This window comes from Monomorium pharaonis, chromosome 11 (assembly GCF_013373865.1).
Source record: "Monomorium pharaonis isolate MP-MQ-018 chromosome 11, ASM1337386v2, whole genome shotgun sequence".
In the NCBI taxonomy this organism is placed as follows: Eukaryota; Metazoa; Arthropoda; class Insecta; order Hymenoptera; family Formicidae; genus Monomorium; species Monomorium pharaonis.
In genome coordinates, this window is record NC_050477.1 from 2,734,536 (window position 1) to 2,752,853 (window position 18,318).

An 18,318-nucleotide genomic window follows, 5' to 3' on the forward strand; every position below is an offset into this window, starting at 1 on the left:
ACCGGATATTAAATTCGTCCATGGGCACCATGCTGAAAAATTACTGTAATTCGAGCGGACCCGCACAGATGGAATTTCGTTGTTGAGATTTAAATGCAGAGGGACGCGCACGCCGAGAGTTCTCCCTTTGATCTTTCACGCGGCGACAGACACGGACGGGCAATTTGAATTAATCGGAATTAGCAATAATCAACGGTGCAATCGGGCAGGAAACTCCGTCGAGCCCGCTCGTTAAATCTCCTTGTTTCACGCTGAATCGCTTTTTTCCCGGCACCCTGTGCAAAATCGTCCACACCGATCGATCGATCCCGGGCGTCCCTCGTCCCGGCACCGGCGTCCCGTTAATGCCATTACGTAATAAGGATCGTCAGACTGTCGTGTCTAGGGAGGAATCGTCGTCGTTTATATCTCCCGCGTGACAGCCGCGAACGCGAGAAAACACGATTATCCATCGCGCCGGTTCCCGTTACTCGTGTCTCCCATGCCACGTTGACATTAGACAGAAAAAATTATCTCGCGTCGCGTGTCGCCTATATTTATGCAGGTGAATTATTAATCGCCGGTCGCCGGCGCGCGACTGACCTTCGCGTGGCGCGTAATATCGGGTCGTTAAGGCCTCTCCTCAGGGGAAGCCTCAATCGTCAAACGTCTGTCGTGTCACGAATACGAGAGAGAGAGAACGGGAGGGCCAAACCCCCGCCTAATGCGTACATTAATTTCCACATCCACGTAATAACGACCGGATATTAGGGTATCCGCCTCTCCCGTGATAACGCGACTGTTGTACACGATAAACCGATATTAAATTGAATGTAACAAGCCCCTTCCCCCGCCTTCTCGTCTCTCTGAATTCTGAGTAATGCCTCATATATTTATTGGCAGCTCGAAACATCGTCTAGGTTCTCCCTAAAGACTCCCGGCGCACAAATCCAATTCCGATAATCGAAGACTCGAAGGACAGGAGAGGGAAATCTGTTACCTAACCCGTCGACCCCGCGGAAAAATCACTCGGTGTCCTTAAAGATGCTGCTGCTGCTGCTGCTGCTGCCGCTGGTGGTGGTGTCCCGTTACGAACACGAGGATACACCCCCGGGTTCCTTCCGCTCGCGTCCGTTAAGTGCTTCCTACACTCGACGTGTAACACGAAACTGCGTCTCGCCGCGAATTTATCGGGGAGTAACGCCCACAACGACGACAGGGGGGATTGCACTTGGGAGGGCACGATCGGTCAGAGAGAAAATCGCGACAGAGAGAAATCGACGCGAGAAGAGGAGAATTAATGATCGAAGCTATCTAAAGCGCCGCGTGGCTGCGAATAAAAGTACAGCCTCGCTGGAAGAAGCATGTAACGTGTAAAACGCACGGTGCTCTCCGATCAGGTTTTTTTAAAAAGCAATCTTTCCCCCCACCGTGGATTATCTGCGCCATTCGATAAGCAAACAAGATACCAGCCAATTTTTCTCGGGCGGGAGTAAAACAAATTTAAATGTTGACGCCGAGAAGCGCCAATCGCGCAAAGCCAACAGAATGTTATTATACAGGGATATCTCGAGTTTTGTAGAATCCAAGTCTGAACTTGGGGCGGTCTAATGTGACTGTGCAATTGTCTTAGTATAAAAAACCATTTTGCCCGCGACCGTTTTGTCCAGGCTATTAAATTATTTCCAGCGCCGGAATTTGACCTAAGCCCTTTTAAACGAGCGGCGGTACAAACACAATGCATCCACCCGTGCAACGCGTCAATAAGTAAGCGAGTTATACGAATAAATCAATATCGAGGGCCTGGAAAGGCCAATATCATTTCGCGCGGCCCGACACGCGATAGAAGAGGGTAAATGTCCTCCTCTATCTAAACCTACGACATTTCCAGCCGCAAGCGAGCCGCAGCACGCGAAATTGCTCGTTCTACCTCGACGATCGTGCCGCGCATCGTACATAAGATTGATGCGACCGTAACCCTCGAAAGAAAATCGAAAAATGTCAAGGGTGACGGCGGCGGTTGCGATTTTTACGCGAATTCCAATGGCACGTGTCGACGGCGGAGAGAGAGAGTGTGTATGTTTGTGTGTGTATGTGAGAGAAAGGGGAGAAAAAGAAACTTTTGCAGCGGAGAGAACGAGGACCGGTAATTACGTGTCCCTAATAGCATCATCGGATCGTAAAGATTCGATTCCTTAAGGAATCGTAACGAGTTTACCGAAAGATTGCGACATGCGAACAGCTTACGTCGTAAAGTCTTTAGAGGATTAATTCGCGCTCCTTCTTCCTCCTCACCCTTGCGCTCGCGTGCACGGGGAATATACTTTTCCTCGTGTACAAAAGAAAGGGAATAATATTCTCGGAGTATAAGCCGGATAGATCTCGAGTTCCTTTTAAGGTATTCAAAAGAGAAACCGGGAGTTTGTTCTATTCGCGGAAACTTTCGAGAGGATCTCCTTTGATGTCTCGTGTAAACTTTCTCACGCGTCGTCAAACTTCTCCGCGCGAGTTATTCCTTCAAGTTTACCGATACGCGTTATTACCTACCCGTATGTCATTCCATACCTGCGTTCATGTATAAACTCCATAAAGGGCCGCAAATCTCCACGAGTCTCTCTCTCTCTCTCTCTCTCTCTCTCTTCCTCTCTCTCTTGTTACGCGATGTCGCGGGGCTTAATAGTTTTCCGTGCAAAGTTATTCGCGCGTCATGGCAGCGTCATCCCCATTCGCGAAAGGGGGACGGCATCGATATTACAAAAGGGTAGATAAATAAATGAATGAATGAACGAATTCGAACAATTTTTCTCTGTCAATTAAACCGCACGAGTAAAACGCGTAACGCATAATATTTTGTCTCGCCGTGCTGACGATTACCTCTGTTTGCTGATGAAACACCGAATTACACATCGATTGTCAAACGCTCGTAACGCCCGGATAATCGAGCAATTTCCATACTCGATTACACTTTACTCGAGATAATACAATGCTCCGTGTAAATAACAAATATTGATATTCCTCTCGCGTGCAATCTCGCGACTGTAAACTCGCAATCGATATCCGTCATATTCTTATTTACTTTTTAGTTGCGTGCAATCCCCGCGATCGATTCAAATGATTATTTGCCTAATTCACGATTCTCTCTCCCCACTCCCCTTCTCTCTCTCTTTCTCTCTCTCTCTCTCTCTCTCTCTCTCTCTCTGCGCTGATGACGGTATGTATAATTCCGAGTTTGATAAGTAAACTCGCAGAGAGTGTAGCGTTCTATGACCTACGCCTTCGATAAAAGTTCTGTCGGAATCGAGCTTGTTCTTCGAATTAATTGGAGGGGAGTTCGGTGGGATACTCCAATCGATACCCCGCCGGCGCTAATTAAACTCAATCAAAATCATAATACTTGTCCGGAAAATTAACTTGCGAAAATTGCGCTCGCAACGCGGAACGTCGATCAGAATTGATGATTTCGAATTCGAATCGAGCACGAGTTTCGCGGCAAGCTCTATTTCTCGATCTAGACAGACGTGCGCATCTCTCGCGCGTCCTATTCGCAGATTTTTGATCGAGCCAATTTAACCCTTTCCATGCTTTTTATTTGCCGTCGCGTCGATTGGACGCGTAAATAAAGTTCTCGGGGTTCGATTAGGCGTAAAGCTCGCCCAGGGTGGGCCATTAGCTCACAATAGCGCCGTTTGCTGGGCCGTGTTTGCTATTTACACGTTTTCGCAGCACCGAAAGGATTAGTAATGGACTCGAGATTGTTTTGTAAATTAGCGCCGGGCGTCGCGCGTCCGCCACTCGCTAGGTTTTTCTACTGCGCGCGATCGGAGATCGGTTTTCGCGTGAGAGGACTGTAGCGCTTTACGTGGTCGCATACTACGTGTTTTTCCTTCGTTTCATTCCCAGGACATTGATATTCAATATAATTCGCATTGCCTCAATATACATTCTTGCAAAGGACTAGCGGAGATTCTAACAAATACTAACAATAATCATATTATATTAATGTAAAATTAAGCGCCTTCACTCGTACGCAATCAGACAAGAAAAGTCGACAAATTTCATGCTCGTTTTAGACTCGTTCTCCTCGATTGCGCCGGTTCCTCCACCCGAGACGGCGTGCAATCCGTCAGGTGTGTGAAATCCGAGGAAGAGTGAAAAAAAAAAAAGAAGAAAAGCGAATCAGAGGCAGGCCTCCGCGAGCCGAGAGAAACACGGGCGTGCTAAGTGTGTGTGTGTGTGTGTGTATGTGTGCATGCGAGAGTCCCGGGGATGCGACTCACGTGGAGCTCCCTCCGATGCGGCGGGCGCGTGGTAGAGGTAACCGATTCGGTGGTCGCGACGAGGCCGGCCGGCCAGCCGGACGGACCGCCCGGCGGAACTGCTGCGACGCGCGGCGACGCTGCTCCACGCTGCTCTCGGAGTGTCTCAGAGTGGCGGCTCACCGCCACCGCCGGCGACGCGCGGCGGCGTCGCGCGCCGCAACCTCGCGCCGTGCATCGCGCGCGGGCGGCGCGGGCCTCGCGCCGCCGCCGATCGCGGGCTCCCTCCTGCCTTCGTTTTCCGAAGCCTGCCTCTTGCTCCTCTCTCCCGCCTTCCTTCTCTACCTTGCTCCTTCCGCGGGTTTTACCCGACTGCTGGGACGACGATCATTTCGATTCCCCCGGTCGCGGGAAAAAGTCGCCTCGGTAGCCGCGACACGGGATTCGCGCCACTTTGTTCCTCCTGGTTCCTCCCTCTTTCGCCTCCCTCTTCCGCTCCTTTCCTTTTACTTGCTGCGCGAGACAAACGTTTTCTCTCTCGCCGATTCCGGGAGTCGGCCGAGTTGAAACTACAGCTGCTGACATCGCGTCGCGATCGTGGGAAACCGGTAACGCGGATGGGCTAGGTCGGGAAAGCGATTCGCGCGCCTACCGACGATCAATAGGTCGCGCGCCCTTTAAATTATTTTATGTCACCGAAAGATACAGGATGTAACAGGATATGACTGACAATATAGGCCGGTGTTTAGAACGCATTTACGTAGCTTATTTTTTTATTATCTTATTCTTGTTTTACATTTAATTGAACAATAAAAAAAATGTACGAGAACGTCGAAGTCACAGTTGAAACTCGCGGATGCCAAGAGCGGCCGGGACGCATCTAGGAGGCGCAGCTGTCGCACGGGATGGCCGATCGTACGCGTGATTCGGCTCTCGCGTATAGGCATCGACAAATTCGATAGTGACAATAGCGATGAGACGTGAGAATCGTTGGAATTTCATTTTTCACGCGTCTCATGGAAACAAATAATCAAAATCCATAGTACGGCGGTTACACTCGCTGGCCGGGTAACGGAATCGCGCGAGATTCGATAATTTACGCGTGACACGTTCCTCACTCGTCGATTTCATCGATCAAGGTTACTCTCGCACGCATACGTAACTCTCCTCGCGCGGAGAGTTTTTCTCCTTGACGCAAATTGTCGCGAATCGTGTCGTCGCTAAACGCCGCAACGAGCGACGTGCGAGTCCGTTCGGAGGAGCATCGTCGAACGGAGGAATCTCGCATTCGTCCGTTGTGTCGCACGCGGCTGCGACAGGTCGCTGATGTTGTGACGGTCGGCAGTCTGTTGACCGCGACGACGACGGGGAAAGCTCAGAGGTGTACGGGCGCACGAGCGCGGTCGTCACCGAAGATGAGCTCGCATCATCATCTGAACTCGTCGTCGGGCGAGATAAATCACATACACTTCGTCTCCGAGGACATCGGGTCGTTGTACCTCTCCGAGGAATATGCGGATGTGACCATCGTGGTGGCGGGTCAGAAGTTCCGCAGCCACAAGCTCATCCTCGCCGCGCGCAGCGAGTACTTTCGCGCTCTGCTGTTCGGCGGCATGAAGGAATCCATGCAGAGTGAGATTGAGTTGACCGCTGCGTCTCTGCCTGCATTCAAGGGCTTGCTCAAGTACATCTACACCGGCCGAATGTCTCTCACTAATGAACGGGACGAGGTACCGGCCTTTTGAATTGTCTTTATTAGGAAATTACATAGGACTGTCTAATTCTTTTTGTCTTACTTTGATTTTGTTTATTATAGGTCATTCTCGATATTCTGGCATTAGCGCACTTGTATGGGTTTATGGACTTGGAAGCGGCTGTATCTGATTATCTCAGAGAAATATTAAACATAAAGAATATATGTTCGGTCTTGGATACTGCGATTTTGTACCACTTGGAGTTTCTAACTAACGTTAGTATTACATAAACATCTTTACTCTGAAATCAAAACAACTTTTATAATCAAGATCTATGTTATGCGATAATTTATTAATTGACTGGTGATTAGGTTTGCTTTGAATACATGGACGTGCACGCAGTTGAAGTTATAAAGCACGAGAGTTTTCTGCAGTTGAGTTCGTGTGCTCTGACCGAATTGATCTCTAGGGATTCTTTCTGCGCGCCAGAAATAGAGATTTTTTCAGCTGTACGGTCATGGGTTAATGCTAACTCTGATGTTGACCCAGCTGAAGTGCTAAGTAATTTTTATACACGAATAACTTGTATTTAAGCAATATACATCTTTTTGTTGGGCTTATGTAAAGCTATTTACACGCGAATTATTTTTACAGCTCAACTCAGATTGAGCCTGATTCCACTGTCAGATCTTCTGACTATCGTAAGGACGTCTCAGTTAATATCGCCGGATGCATTGTTGGACGCAATTACTGTACAGACTGAGACTCAAGATTCGAAACTTCCCTACCGCGGTCATTTGCTTCTTGACGAGAATGTCGCCTCTCTCTCATACAATGCTGAAGTGTTACAAGGGGAAATGCGTAGCTACCTACTTAATGGTGATACTCACAATTACGATATGGAACGTGGTTACACGAGGCACACGATATCTGATACAGAGGTGCATGGGATTCTTATCAAACTAGGATCGCAATATATTATAAACCATATAAAAATGTTACTGTGGGATCTAGATTCGCGATCTTATTCTTATTATATAGAGGTACAGACATTTTGCAGCAGTAATGTAACTAATATTACACGTATTAAATAGATATATCTAGATAGTTATTTTACTTTATTATTTTATTACATCTTATTAAAGGGATCTATGAATCAAAAGGACTGGGTTACGCTTGTCAGTCACAAACATTACTTTTGTCGCAGTTGGCAGTATTTATATTTTGAGCCGAGGGTAGTACTTTATATTCGTATTGTAGGAACAAATAACACAGTAAATAAGGTGAGTTTTTTTATTATATTATTGCATAGTTTCTTAAATTATATTATTGCATATATAATAATTAAATAAAATAATGATTTAACGAATCATCCTAAACTGTTATAATAAATACATATATATGTATTTCAAAATTGTAATGATTTGATGTTTAAGTATTTGTTTTAACTCGATAGGTTTTTCATGTTGTAAATTTTGAAGCATATTACACGAATCATACAGAGAAACTTTCACAAGGCTTTATTGTACCCTCCAGAAATATCGCTACACTCGAACGAAGCGCGTGTGTCATCGAAGGTGTGAGTAGGTAAGCAAAATTTACAATCATAAAATCATCTACATAATAGACCTTTTCAAACTTTACTTCTTAATTAATTAGATCACGTAATAATTTATTAAACGGAGACATGTCTACTTACGATTGGGACAGTGGTTATACGTGCCATCAACTCGGCTCTGGATCTATTCTAGTACAATTAGGCCAACCATATATGATAGGATCCATGCGGTATGATTTCTACTTATATGCTTGTATTATGTAGTTGTATTTGTCTCTACAACTGTTTTCGTATTTGCACAGATTACTACTTTGGGATTGCGATAATCGCTCCTACTCGTATTACATAGAAGTATCGGGCAATGCCTGGAATTGGGTAGTAGTCGCTGATAAAACTAAGGAAGCCTGTCGATCCTGGCAGACGATACATTTTCATCCGCCCCGTCCAGTAGTTTTTATAAAAATAGTGGGCACTCACAATACTGCGAATGAGGCTCGTATCTAATCAGATCAATTATCTCAATCTATTTTTATGAGACGTAACAGGTGAATAACTTGAATGTTTACAGGTGTTTCACTGTGTTCACTTTGAATGTCCAGCGCCAATAGACGATAAACCCTCGAAATCACCAACCCAAGAGGGACAAACGTCAACATCATCGGATGGTAATAATATCTTACCTCTTTCCTCTTCTCCACCGCCTTCCGCTCCTGAAGTAGCTACGGAAGCAGTCCATATCGATAGCGATGAATTGTAACTAGAGTAAAGAATCTGCATATAATGATGAAACATGAGTGACAGCTTTGTCGATGATTCTGTAGTTGCTGCTCTTGTTTTCTGAGCTAGATGAATTTTAAACAATTCGTCGAGTGTCCTCAATGCAACCTTTAAGACTGTTCAATAATAATCGTTCAATATAAGATTGTAATTAATCGTTTCGTTTTCTTGTTTATGAGCTCAACTTTTATTATTATGTCGATGACTTTAAATAATATATACGCAGCAGCTGCCAATTTTAATCCGTAGTATAGCAATTATTTATCTTTTGCATATTATCATATTGTATGTACTTGATTTTGTCGTTGGTATCGAATTAAAGAATTTATTCTACGCGAAGCCACGTGTCATTTTATATTTCAGCATATTTGTATACATGAAATTTCATTTTTTACTTGACAATCAAATGATTAATATATTTAAAAGTTATTGTCTAATCGTTAAGTAATATATAAAAATTAATGTAATATATTTTATTGGTATCTTTAATAATATGATTACTGAACTAATTTATGCAAACGACAAATTTATTAGTACCGAGCCAAAGTTAGGAAATTTTCAATTCAATGTACACGATTGTAATTACGGAAAGATTGACATTTCCTACTTTCAAATATTTTACGCTAAAGCGTTATGACGAATTAAACGAGATTATAAATTGGTAGTTGCTACTAATTGTTTTGTATAGAATAATCTATCTTTCAATTCTATGTTACCAAATATTTTCTAAGCACGCGATTACCTATAATATTAATACTCTGTTATAATGGTGTCTGGTTCTACAGTATTTCTCATCGTACAAGTACCTTTTTTATGAAAGTTTTTGTTGCGAATTTTGTGTATATACGTATAAATCATTATTTTTCTAGTCTATATATTGGATGTAATGCATCTCAAAAATCTTGATTATAATAAATTATACGAAAAGTTTAATTGCTACGATCAATAAAATATTCTAATATTTTAAAACTTTGAAGCATTACCTTAATCATTACTTCTCACTCATTATCATTCCCTTTCTTTTATTTGCGCATCACTATTGTAACTTAAAAAATTATTTACGACAATATTATTAAAAGTGGTTTTGTTAAAGATAAATAAAATTCATGTTAATTATTCTTTCTAATGTGTATCTCTTAAAAATATGATTTTGTCCTTTGTTTCGCATTAAATTGGGTAATAATAAATAGATAAATATACATCTGTGAAACTAATTTTTTGTACAGAGAATAAATTCATAAATTTATCAAGAGAAATTGACTGAAAGTTGTGTACTTATGTGAAAAGAAAAAGGAACAAAATTAAGAAAAGAAGACTGTTTTTCTTCCTTTTTTTTTGGTCGAAGCGAGTTTTAAACTCGCGCGCGAAAGTTGTCGCGAGCGGAAGTTCACGCGCGGAAGCGGAAGTTCATGCGACAGCGATGGTGGCGGCGACGACGGCGACGGACGACGACAACGGTGACGGAGACGACGGCCGCCATTTTGTTCGCTCATTGCATCGCAAACGGAGGCGAGGTAGAGCGTGCAGCTGTGAGAGACAGTTATTTCCACTCAGGGGGAAAAAAAGTGGCTTTCTAGCGGAGCCTTGGACGCCCTACACGCCCTTGTTTCTTTCTTCTCCCTCTTTTCCTTCTCTCATCCCCCTTCCTTGCCCCGTGTGTCTCTTTCGCTCTTTTCTCTCGTTCCACGTCGAGCTGCGGTGCGAGCAGCAAGCCAGCGTTGATGATTGGGATTCCGCGGGACGATCGGCACAAAATCACGGTCAAGATCCGCAACAACATGAAGAGGAGCTCGAGTCGCGACACCCCGCCTCCTCGTGTCAAGCGGAGCCGATCTTCCATGGGACGGTAAGATGCCCGAGCGGGCCCGCGAGGGCCGGGGGTGACTTCACGCGGCGTGGCGTCGCCTCTCGGCCAAACAAGTCGCACTCGACCTGCGACCTGCACTTTTTTTTTTGCCTCCTTTCTCCCGCTCGTTCCGCTTTTATCGAGATCGTTGGTGTCTGTGCGACGATGATCGTTGACCTGTGATTTATAGCGTCGTTGTGATGGATGATTTTGTGTGTATGTGTGTGAGATGTTTCTGCGCGAGTTGGATAATGCGTATGTGTGTAGAGGGAGGGGGGGGGGGGCGCTTCTCCATCCGCCGCTACAGCTCCGCCGAAATGTTCATATATGTATATATATATTTAATGTATTCCGAAAATAACTTAGTTATGTGAATTCTTTTCTACTAAGATCATTTTCGGAATATGAGTTTGGATGCCTGGGAATCACTTCCCAGATAACCAAGCGTGATGTAGCATTTTAAGTAAACTAATGCATTGCATGTGTATAGATTTGTTATATCTTTGTTGACATTGAAATAAAACATTACGCGAATTCAGCAACATGATTACTTATACATGCAATCAATTGAGAACATTTTAAAAAGAAAACGGTCAGCAATAATGATACATTATATTGTTTGCAATATAACAGCAACATGGAAACAACAAATGATTGATAACAAATTAATGCTGACATGTTGCTATCAATTTGCCATTGTTAAAAATAGAAGTCATATGAGTTCAATCTAACAGACATAATGTTGTTTTATCTTGTTCCGAGTTTGTTAAGTTACTGCATGATTGTTGGCAACATAACTGCAATATCAAGACATTTGGCTTGTTCTAATGCTTCCCGACAGATTTTCAGTTATTACAAATATAGCTCTGTATGTAGCTTTGCTATAGGCTGACAGTGTCATTAATTAGGGACACATGTGTTGTGTCTCAAAGCATTATCAAAAATAAAAATTTATGGAGTTTATCATTCTAGGATTATATTTGAATATCTGTGTAAAACTTTAGGGTGGTTTTCTTACTGATTTAAAAAGTTTTAATTTAATTTTTTACCACTAGTTTCTGATTTCTAATGTAAAATTATGTACTGATTTGTATACAGTTTGCATAAAGTTCATTTGAATTTACTCACTCGTTCAAAAGTTATTTACCAAAAACTGCAGCAAGATATTGTCATTTTTTCCGCACGAGGCAAACTTTGTTTTATTCTTTGCGACTAATTTTAGGTCCAAAATCTTTTGTCATTGATTAGAAAAAGAAAAGACTAAACCTAAGGAACTTTTAGTGTTAAACTTAAGTTTTTAATCGTTATTGCGTAGCCAAAAGATCCTTAAAACTGATTGCATTTCGTATGATTTTTAGATACGACGATTCCAGTGACGAGCGGATCAGCCCGGAGAGGATTCGACGACGGAGTCGAGGGGCGAGAAGTCCCAGTCCACCTACGCGGGCGTCCTCCCATGCCCGTTACGTCGAGTCCAGCTCGCACCGCGACGAGTACCTGCGGCCGTCGCGCGATATACCGCGTGAGCGACCTTACAGCTATAAGGTGCTCTGCGTCAGCTCTATACATCCGAAGGCGAGTGACGAGGTGATCAAGGACACGCTCTATCGAGAGTACAAGAAATTCGGCGAGTTCTCCATTCAGATATCGCACGAGCCGGACGAGCGGGTGGCGTACGTGTGCTTCCGCAGCTCGGAGGATGCGCGGGACGCAAAGCACGCGAAGCCGCGCATCATCATGTACGACAAACTGGCTCTGGTGGAGCCGGTGTACGACCGAGCCGAGACCTACCGTCGCCCGCGTTCCATTACGCCGCCGGACTACGAGCGATACTACGCTCGCTCGCCGGGACCTACGGATCGGCACCGGCCGCTCGAGAGGTACGAGCGAGTGTACGGGCCACCGGTAGGTCTGCCGCCGCATCGCGAGATGCGCCGCGAGACGATACCGCCGCCGCATCACGAGTTTGTCCGACCACCTATACATCCCCACGGACCGCCGCACGTTCACCCGGGACCGCCGCACCACTACGGACCGCCGCGGCATATGATGATGCGCCATCCGGCACACGGATTCGAGCGTGTCGAGAACAAGAAGGACAAGTTTCCCAATTATCTGCACCACGTGTCGCCGGAAGACGACCCTCTCGCGACCAGGACTCTGTTCGCCGGTAATCTCGAGATCAACATCACGGAGGAGGAGCTGCGCCGTATCTTCAGCAAGTACGGGATTGTCGACGACATCGACATAAAGCGTCCGCCGCCTGGCACTGGCAACGCGTATGCCTTTGTGCGCTTTCAAACGCTGGACATGGCACATCGATGCAAGGTGGAACTGTCCGGGCAGTACATTGGCAAATTTCAGTGCAAAATCGGCTACGGTAAAGCGACGCCGACCACCCGGATATGGGTAGGTGGTCTCGGGCCATGGACTTCCGTGCCGCAGCTCGAACGTGAGTTCGATCGATTTGGCGCGATAAAGAAAATTGACTACATCAAGGGCGACAGCAATGCCTACATTCTTTACGACTCGATTGACGCCGCGCAGGCAGCAGTCAAGGAGATGCGCGGTTTCCCCCTGGGCGGGCCTGATCGCAGACTGAGAGTGGACTTCGCCGACGTGACCCCGGGCTTCAGCTTCAAGCCCAGATCGTATCCCGAGGACAGCGGCGACTTCCGACCACGTCCGGTTGACTACGAGGCGCCATACGATCCCTACGGACCGGACGGCGAGTTCGGCTACGGGCCGAGGGGCTTCCGGGGCGGTAGAGGCAATGCCCCGTGGCACGATAGGCGAGGGAATGCTCGCGGCGGCTACCGAGGCTCATATCCCGAGGGCTACACGCGCGACGAGGCTGACTGGCCAGCCAATAGAAGACCACCCCCCGAGATGGAATACGAGGCGCCGCGCGGCCTAAGGAGATCGCTCTCGCGCGAGCCAGGAGTCGACAGATCGAGATCGCGCTCGCCACGCCGACGGCAGATGGACTCGGACTCGGATTCGGAGAACGCTCGCAGCGGAATGCTGTCGACGTCTCGCACGCTCCCGGACGTTGCCCGCAAGTCGATCGCCGTCTGGCAGGGAGCGTTGATATTAAAGAACTCGTTGTTCCCGGCTAAATTCCATTTGACCGACGGCGAGACGGAGATAATCGATTCTCTGATGAAAGACGAGGAGGGCAAGCACATGTTGCGCATCACGCAACGGTTACGTCTCGATCAGCCGAAACTGGACGATGTTTCTAAACGGATTCAAACGTCAAGCTCGCACGCTATCTTCCTCGGTCTGGCCGGCTCGAGCACCGCAATCACGAATGATGATGCGAATGTGCAGACCCGGCCATTGCGAAACCTGGTCTCCTATCTTAAGCAGAAGGAAGCTGCTGGTGTCATATCGTTACTGAACAAAGACACGGAGGGCACCGGCGTGCTCTACGCCTTCCCACCCTGTGCGTTCTCGACGGAACTTTTGAAACGCACGTGTCCCAGCTTGAGCGAAGAGAGTCTTAAAGAGGACCATCTGGTGATCGTGGTAGTCAAGGGGGGTAGCGCCTAAGAAAATCCTAATATCTCGTGTCCGTATTTTCTATATCGTAAGTGCGAAGATTCTTCGATCCATGCAATCTTTAAGGAACTTTTTTCTACCCCGATCATTTAGCGAAGAGCGTTACTTCTTCGAAGATGGATCGAACGAAAAGTACGACGTTCTACAGCCAAAAAACTGTGAAGTGGGGAGAATTTAATTTTCCTCCATATGCAATATTTAACACCGCAAATCTGCATTTTATGCTGCATCTAGACGCAGTCTGATATGTAGAGATTTGTGGCGGTGGTAAATATTTTATGTGGAAGAGAAATTGAAAATTTTTTCTCGTTTCACAGTTTTTCAGGTATCAGATTGTATAAACGAATAATTATGAATTGTTAACGTTGAAAATGACGTACCTTTTGTTCAGTTCATTTTCAAAGATACGTTTCTTTCGTCGAAACGATTGTGGTGGACAAGCCTCTTAAACTGCTGAACAATGTACAGAACTTGTGAGAAGGAGAACTTGTGTTTTTTGATCGATGTAAGTATTTTGTTTTCTACTGGCTTCCACAAGTATGGATTAATCTCATACGATTATAGACAGAATTGTAATGTGTATCGTAACTCTTTGATACTTTTTTTTATACGGATGTGTACATTGCATTGATATGGGAACGCGTCTGAAGTGTATTAACGTTACATTCTACAATCAAACATGTGATAAGAGCCCGCATTGCCTGATGGTCGATTCGAGTTTATGGGATCGGTTAGATTTGCAAAAAAATTCTGCGAATCTGTACGCCTACGCGTAAATCCCGTTCAAAGTAAGGCGATACGCGCTTTTATTGCGCATTATTATAAAGACTTGACCCTTGTATAGTTGTTAAACTTAATGATGAACGAGAGTGATACAGTTTTGAAATATTACTGAAAGACATTGTGTTTGCTTGTGTATAGAAATCCTTGATTTGTGATATATTTTTCCAGAATTATGACTACTTCTCCATAAAATGCACATCATCGACGTTACTGCTAACGCTGACAAATTAGAGTACTTATTTTCTATCAAAAAACACAACTTTGGTACCGTTAGTGAACTAGTGAGTTAGATTTATCAGGTAGCAGCGATTACCAAATGGTAAAGTTTCTATGGGCAACAGCGTTATCGACTATACTGGATATTATAATTACTACAAATATTATAATCCTCATTACAAGTGATGCTATAATTACTTTAAGTGTGTAGTATAAGAATCTATTTGTATTATATACATATATACATTATATAGCTATACGTACATATTGATAACGATTGTGCACAGTTCTTTCACATTTACAGACTCTTTTCTCTTTTGGTCAATGCAAAATTATGTCTTCTCAAGACAGGTACATGTGTATGTGTGTATGTGTATGTGCGTGCACATAAAATAATTATACACATGATGAATATTTTACTTTTAAATTAGTGCAACTGAAAAGGAGAATTTTTTGTATAATTGTAAATTTTAAAAATATCATGTCTTAGATCCGTTTATATTTTTATTTTTAAGTAAAATTATATTTTACTTAAGAGGATATATCCTGTTTGTGAAAGTAAAGTACTTCCAAGTACAACAAACATGTTGTGTAGCAACTCTGTAATGATACGAGAACACATACATTGTAAAGAAAAGAACTAGATAACTCCTGTAAAATCTGAATGGTAAAAAAATGTGAAAGGTCTGGGTTAGAACATATTTGTAATGGAAAAAATTTATATAATTAACATTTCTATTAATTTCTGTAGATTTCTTTTTGTGTGCATAACATTTAAGTGATTGTGCAGTAAGTAAAATCCGTGAATAATATAGTTACGACAAAGTTTTTAAAGTTTGGACTGTGCCCAAGAGAGTGAAGACAGTGAGGAAAAGGAAAAGAGAGAGCAAATCCAGGAAGAGAGACAGAAATCTGTTTACTGCAAAAATAAAAGTTTATTGCATCTGTGTTTTTATAATGTCGACAGCAGTTTATTTCTTTTTCAGTGAGGACTGGTTTCCTTTCGTCTTCTAAAGGACAGTGTTTGGTGGTATTAACAAAACGAAAAATGAGCTCTGAGCATGTGTCTAGTGAAAATGTAAAGAAAACGAAAAGTGAAATTGTGCTCCGCATTCCGGTATGGGGGAGAGCCACCTGAGGATGTGTCCAAAGGGTATATATTCTTATATTCCTTTTGGACACAGGGGGAGGGGAGGGAGAGGAAGGGGTGTCTCCACCACACTTGAATGCGAATTGAATTGAAGGTGCAGTGGTTAAGTATAACTTAGTGTTTTTGAACGAAAAGAAAAATAGATGCAGTTTATGTAGAGAGAAAAAAAATTACAAAATGTGTCAATTTTCTTGATACCGTTCTTCACCTTCATCAAATTCGACAATTCTCGGGGTTGATTGTTACAGTGACACACGGTTCTCCAATGAATGCTCCTGTCCGCGATAATACGAAGGAGATTAATATGTAAAGAGAAAAGAGCTTTGTCAGATACAGACGGGATAGGGCCAGTAAGTTATCGCAACTATAAAGTATTCGCAACTCCTCGAAATTATGATGCATGCATGTGGCCGGGGAGATCGTCATTTAGACTGCTTTCGAGTTTTGTAATGAGATTCACGCGATTCTTTCGTTAAGTGAAGTTTGTCGTGCAACAATACATGGTGCTGTGATATCAATCGTTTTAGCAATGACAATCCGCGGGAAGGGGATTGAGAAAACGGATTTGAATGTAGGTCGTTAAATTTCAAAGTGTTTGTGCCTAGATGAGAATCTTGCGTGGGAGGGAGGGGGAGGGGGCAGGAGACCGTTCGTACGTTTATTTGCTATATTGTCGACGGGAAAAGGGTTGTGAAACGTTCCTGGTGTTTTCCTGTGGCTTGTGAATTCACTCAGGTCGTTCAGGAATCAACTCTCTGCGAGCGCGTCGTTGTCGAGGGAACAAAAATTTATCCGCGCGATAAAAGAAACAGCTGTGTCTCGCCTCTGCGACATATCGAGCATACAAAATTGTGCAACTGGAAGTAGTATATCCGCGAAAGAGACCTGTAAGGAAAGGAAAGAGTGAGAGAAAGAATGAGAAACTGTAGGAAAAAAAAGACACAGTGGTTTCACACACACACATACACACACATACGGGCGAGAGTTCAAAGAATCGGAATCCTCTCTCGGTTTTATGTGCGGTCGAAAAGTGAGTTCTAGTTTCAGTGGTTAATCCCGGTTCCGGTTTGCGTCGAGTGCTGTGCCGTTGCCATCGCCGCAGGTTTTCTCCGTCGTCTCGTCGGTCGTTCGGCGCCGTGCGTGTCTCCTGGTATCGCTGTGTAAAAAGGAAAAAAAAAAGATTGTAAAAATCTGTTTCAGAATCCGCCCACGGAACGGAAGGCAGATAACGCTCGCGGTCGGAGATCGTCCTTTGCCTAATCGATGTATCCAGATCTGAGTAAAAAAAAAGAGAAAAAAATAAATCACAGACCTAAGACAATCTCGTGCCAATTTTTCCAGTTTCTCTTTCACGCGTATTTCGCATAAATTTACGATGCACCTTTTACCATCGCTCATTAATTCGGAGATGAAACTAGAGATAATCCCTCGCATAACCTCTAGACATAACCTAACAGGATAGGTTCGGCCGCACCTGCACGGATATAATTTTTATAATCTCATTGTGTTTTGAATTAAATTTTGCATCAAATACTCCGATAACTATATACTTTGCATCTTGTTAACAAAAGTGTGGGAGAGAGAGAGAGAAAGAGAGGCAATGAACTATCGACACTGCAACAGTTGCTGGATAAAGGTAAAATATACTTTTCTTGGAATTTCTATTAAAAGACAAAAACGCGGATTTTTTTTCATGTAGACATTCATTCTAGTTTGCGTTTTTCATTTTTATTTGTCGTTCAAAACCTGAATGCATGTTTGTTTTGTCTTTCAAATGCGATAAGTGCATGTAGTTGCAGATAGAGTAGGGGTGCTTTCCATTTAGTAACACAAGTCGACACAAGCATCGTTCTATCTTTTTTTTATGTTCAATGAGTAACAAAGATAGAACGACACTTGTGTCGACTTGTGTCATTAAATGGAAAGCACCCTAGATAGATCGGATTCCGGAATTCGCGGGACGTTCCGCGCTAATACGTTTCTAACGTGTTCTGTGCAATGAAAAATTAAGAAACGAATTGAATCGAGGATTTAGGGTGACCTCGATCACACTCCGATCAATTCAACTGGCTTTTATTTAATTGTGATTTGAAATAATATTTTTAACCTATAGCTCGCAATTGATTTTATTTTGTTTTTTACATTGTTAAACAGAACTAATAATTTGATATTTAATTGTTAATAAAATAATGCAAATTATTTGAGTAGATCAATTAAAAGTTAATTATATTCCGTTATATATATTTGTTAATATACATATATTATTAATAAATTATTTAAAAAGTTATTGAGCTATCCCAATGAAAATTTTTTCCCAGAATTTTCATATAAATTGAACGCTAAAAATACTAGGAAAAACCTATCCTTAGAATTTTTTATACATCTGAATTCTAAAGTTCTAAAAATTCTTGTAGCTTATAATAAATATTTTGAACTTTGTTAAATTTTTTATGAATTCTAGAAAAGATGTAGGTAGGTGTTCCAATTTGTATAAA

General features: G+C 43.4%; 3 protein-coding genes and 1 long non-coding RNA gene across 6 annotated transcripts in view; 2 read left to right on the plus strand and 2 right to left on the minus strand.

The window, feature by feature from the left end:
* The window catches only part of LOC105829137 (diacylglycerol kinase eta), a 37,248-nt gene extending 32,802 nt beyond the window's left edge, over positions 1-4,446 (minus strand). For 2 of the 3 annotated variants that reach the window (XM_036293752.1, XM_036293750.1), the window contains exon 1: positions 4,257-4,446. The gene's annotated coding sequence lies outside the window, so the exon portion shown is untranslated. The other variant, XM_036293754.1, reaches the window with a different exon arrangement.
* Positions 4,447-5,132: 686 nt separating this feature from the next.
* Positions 5,133-9,233, plus strand: LOC105837881 (BTB/POZ domain-containing protein 9). Its single transcript, XM_012683039.3, has 9 exons — positions 5,133-5,965; positions 6,052-6,204; positions 6,301-6,490; positions 6,584-6,972; positions 7,075-7,212; positions 7,386-7,516; positions 7,589-7,717; positions 7,790-7,979; positions 8,056-9,233. Exons 1-9 carry the CDS (start codon positions 5,651-5,653, stop codon positions 8,242-8,244), a joined length of 1,824 nt encoding a protein of 607 aa, XP_012538493.1. The 5' UTR covers positions 5,133-5,650; the 3' UTR covers positions 8,245-9,233.
* A 144-nt stretch (positions 9,234-9,377) lies between these two features.
* Positions 9,378-15,750, plus strand: LOC105837870 (RNA-binding protein spenito). The gene is made up of 2 exons (XM_012683018.3): positions 9,378-10,110; positions 11,469-15,750. Exons 1-2 carry the CDS (start codon positions 9,986-9,988, stop codon positions 13,663-13,665), a joined length of 2,322 nt encoding a protein of 773 aa, XP_012538472.1. The 5' UTR covers positions 9,378-9,985; the 3' UTR covers positions 13,666-15,750.
* Positions 15,585-17,994, minus strand: LOC118647867. Its single transcript, XR_004965016.1, has 2 exons — positions 17,374-17,994; positions 15,585-17,297 (listed from the first exon to the last, which is right to left on the minus strand). It is a non-coding gene; the product is annotated as an uncharacterized LOC118647867 (long non-coding RNA).
* Positions 17,995-18,318: the final 324 nt, after the last annotated feature.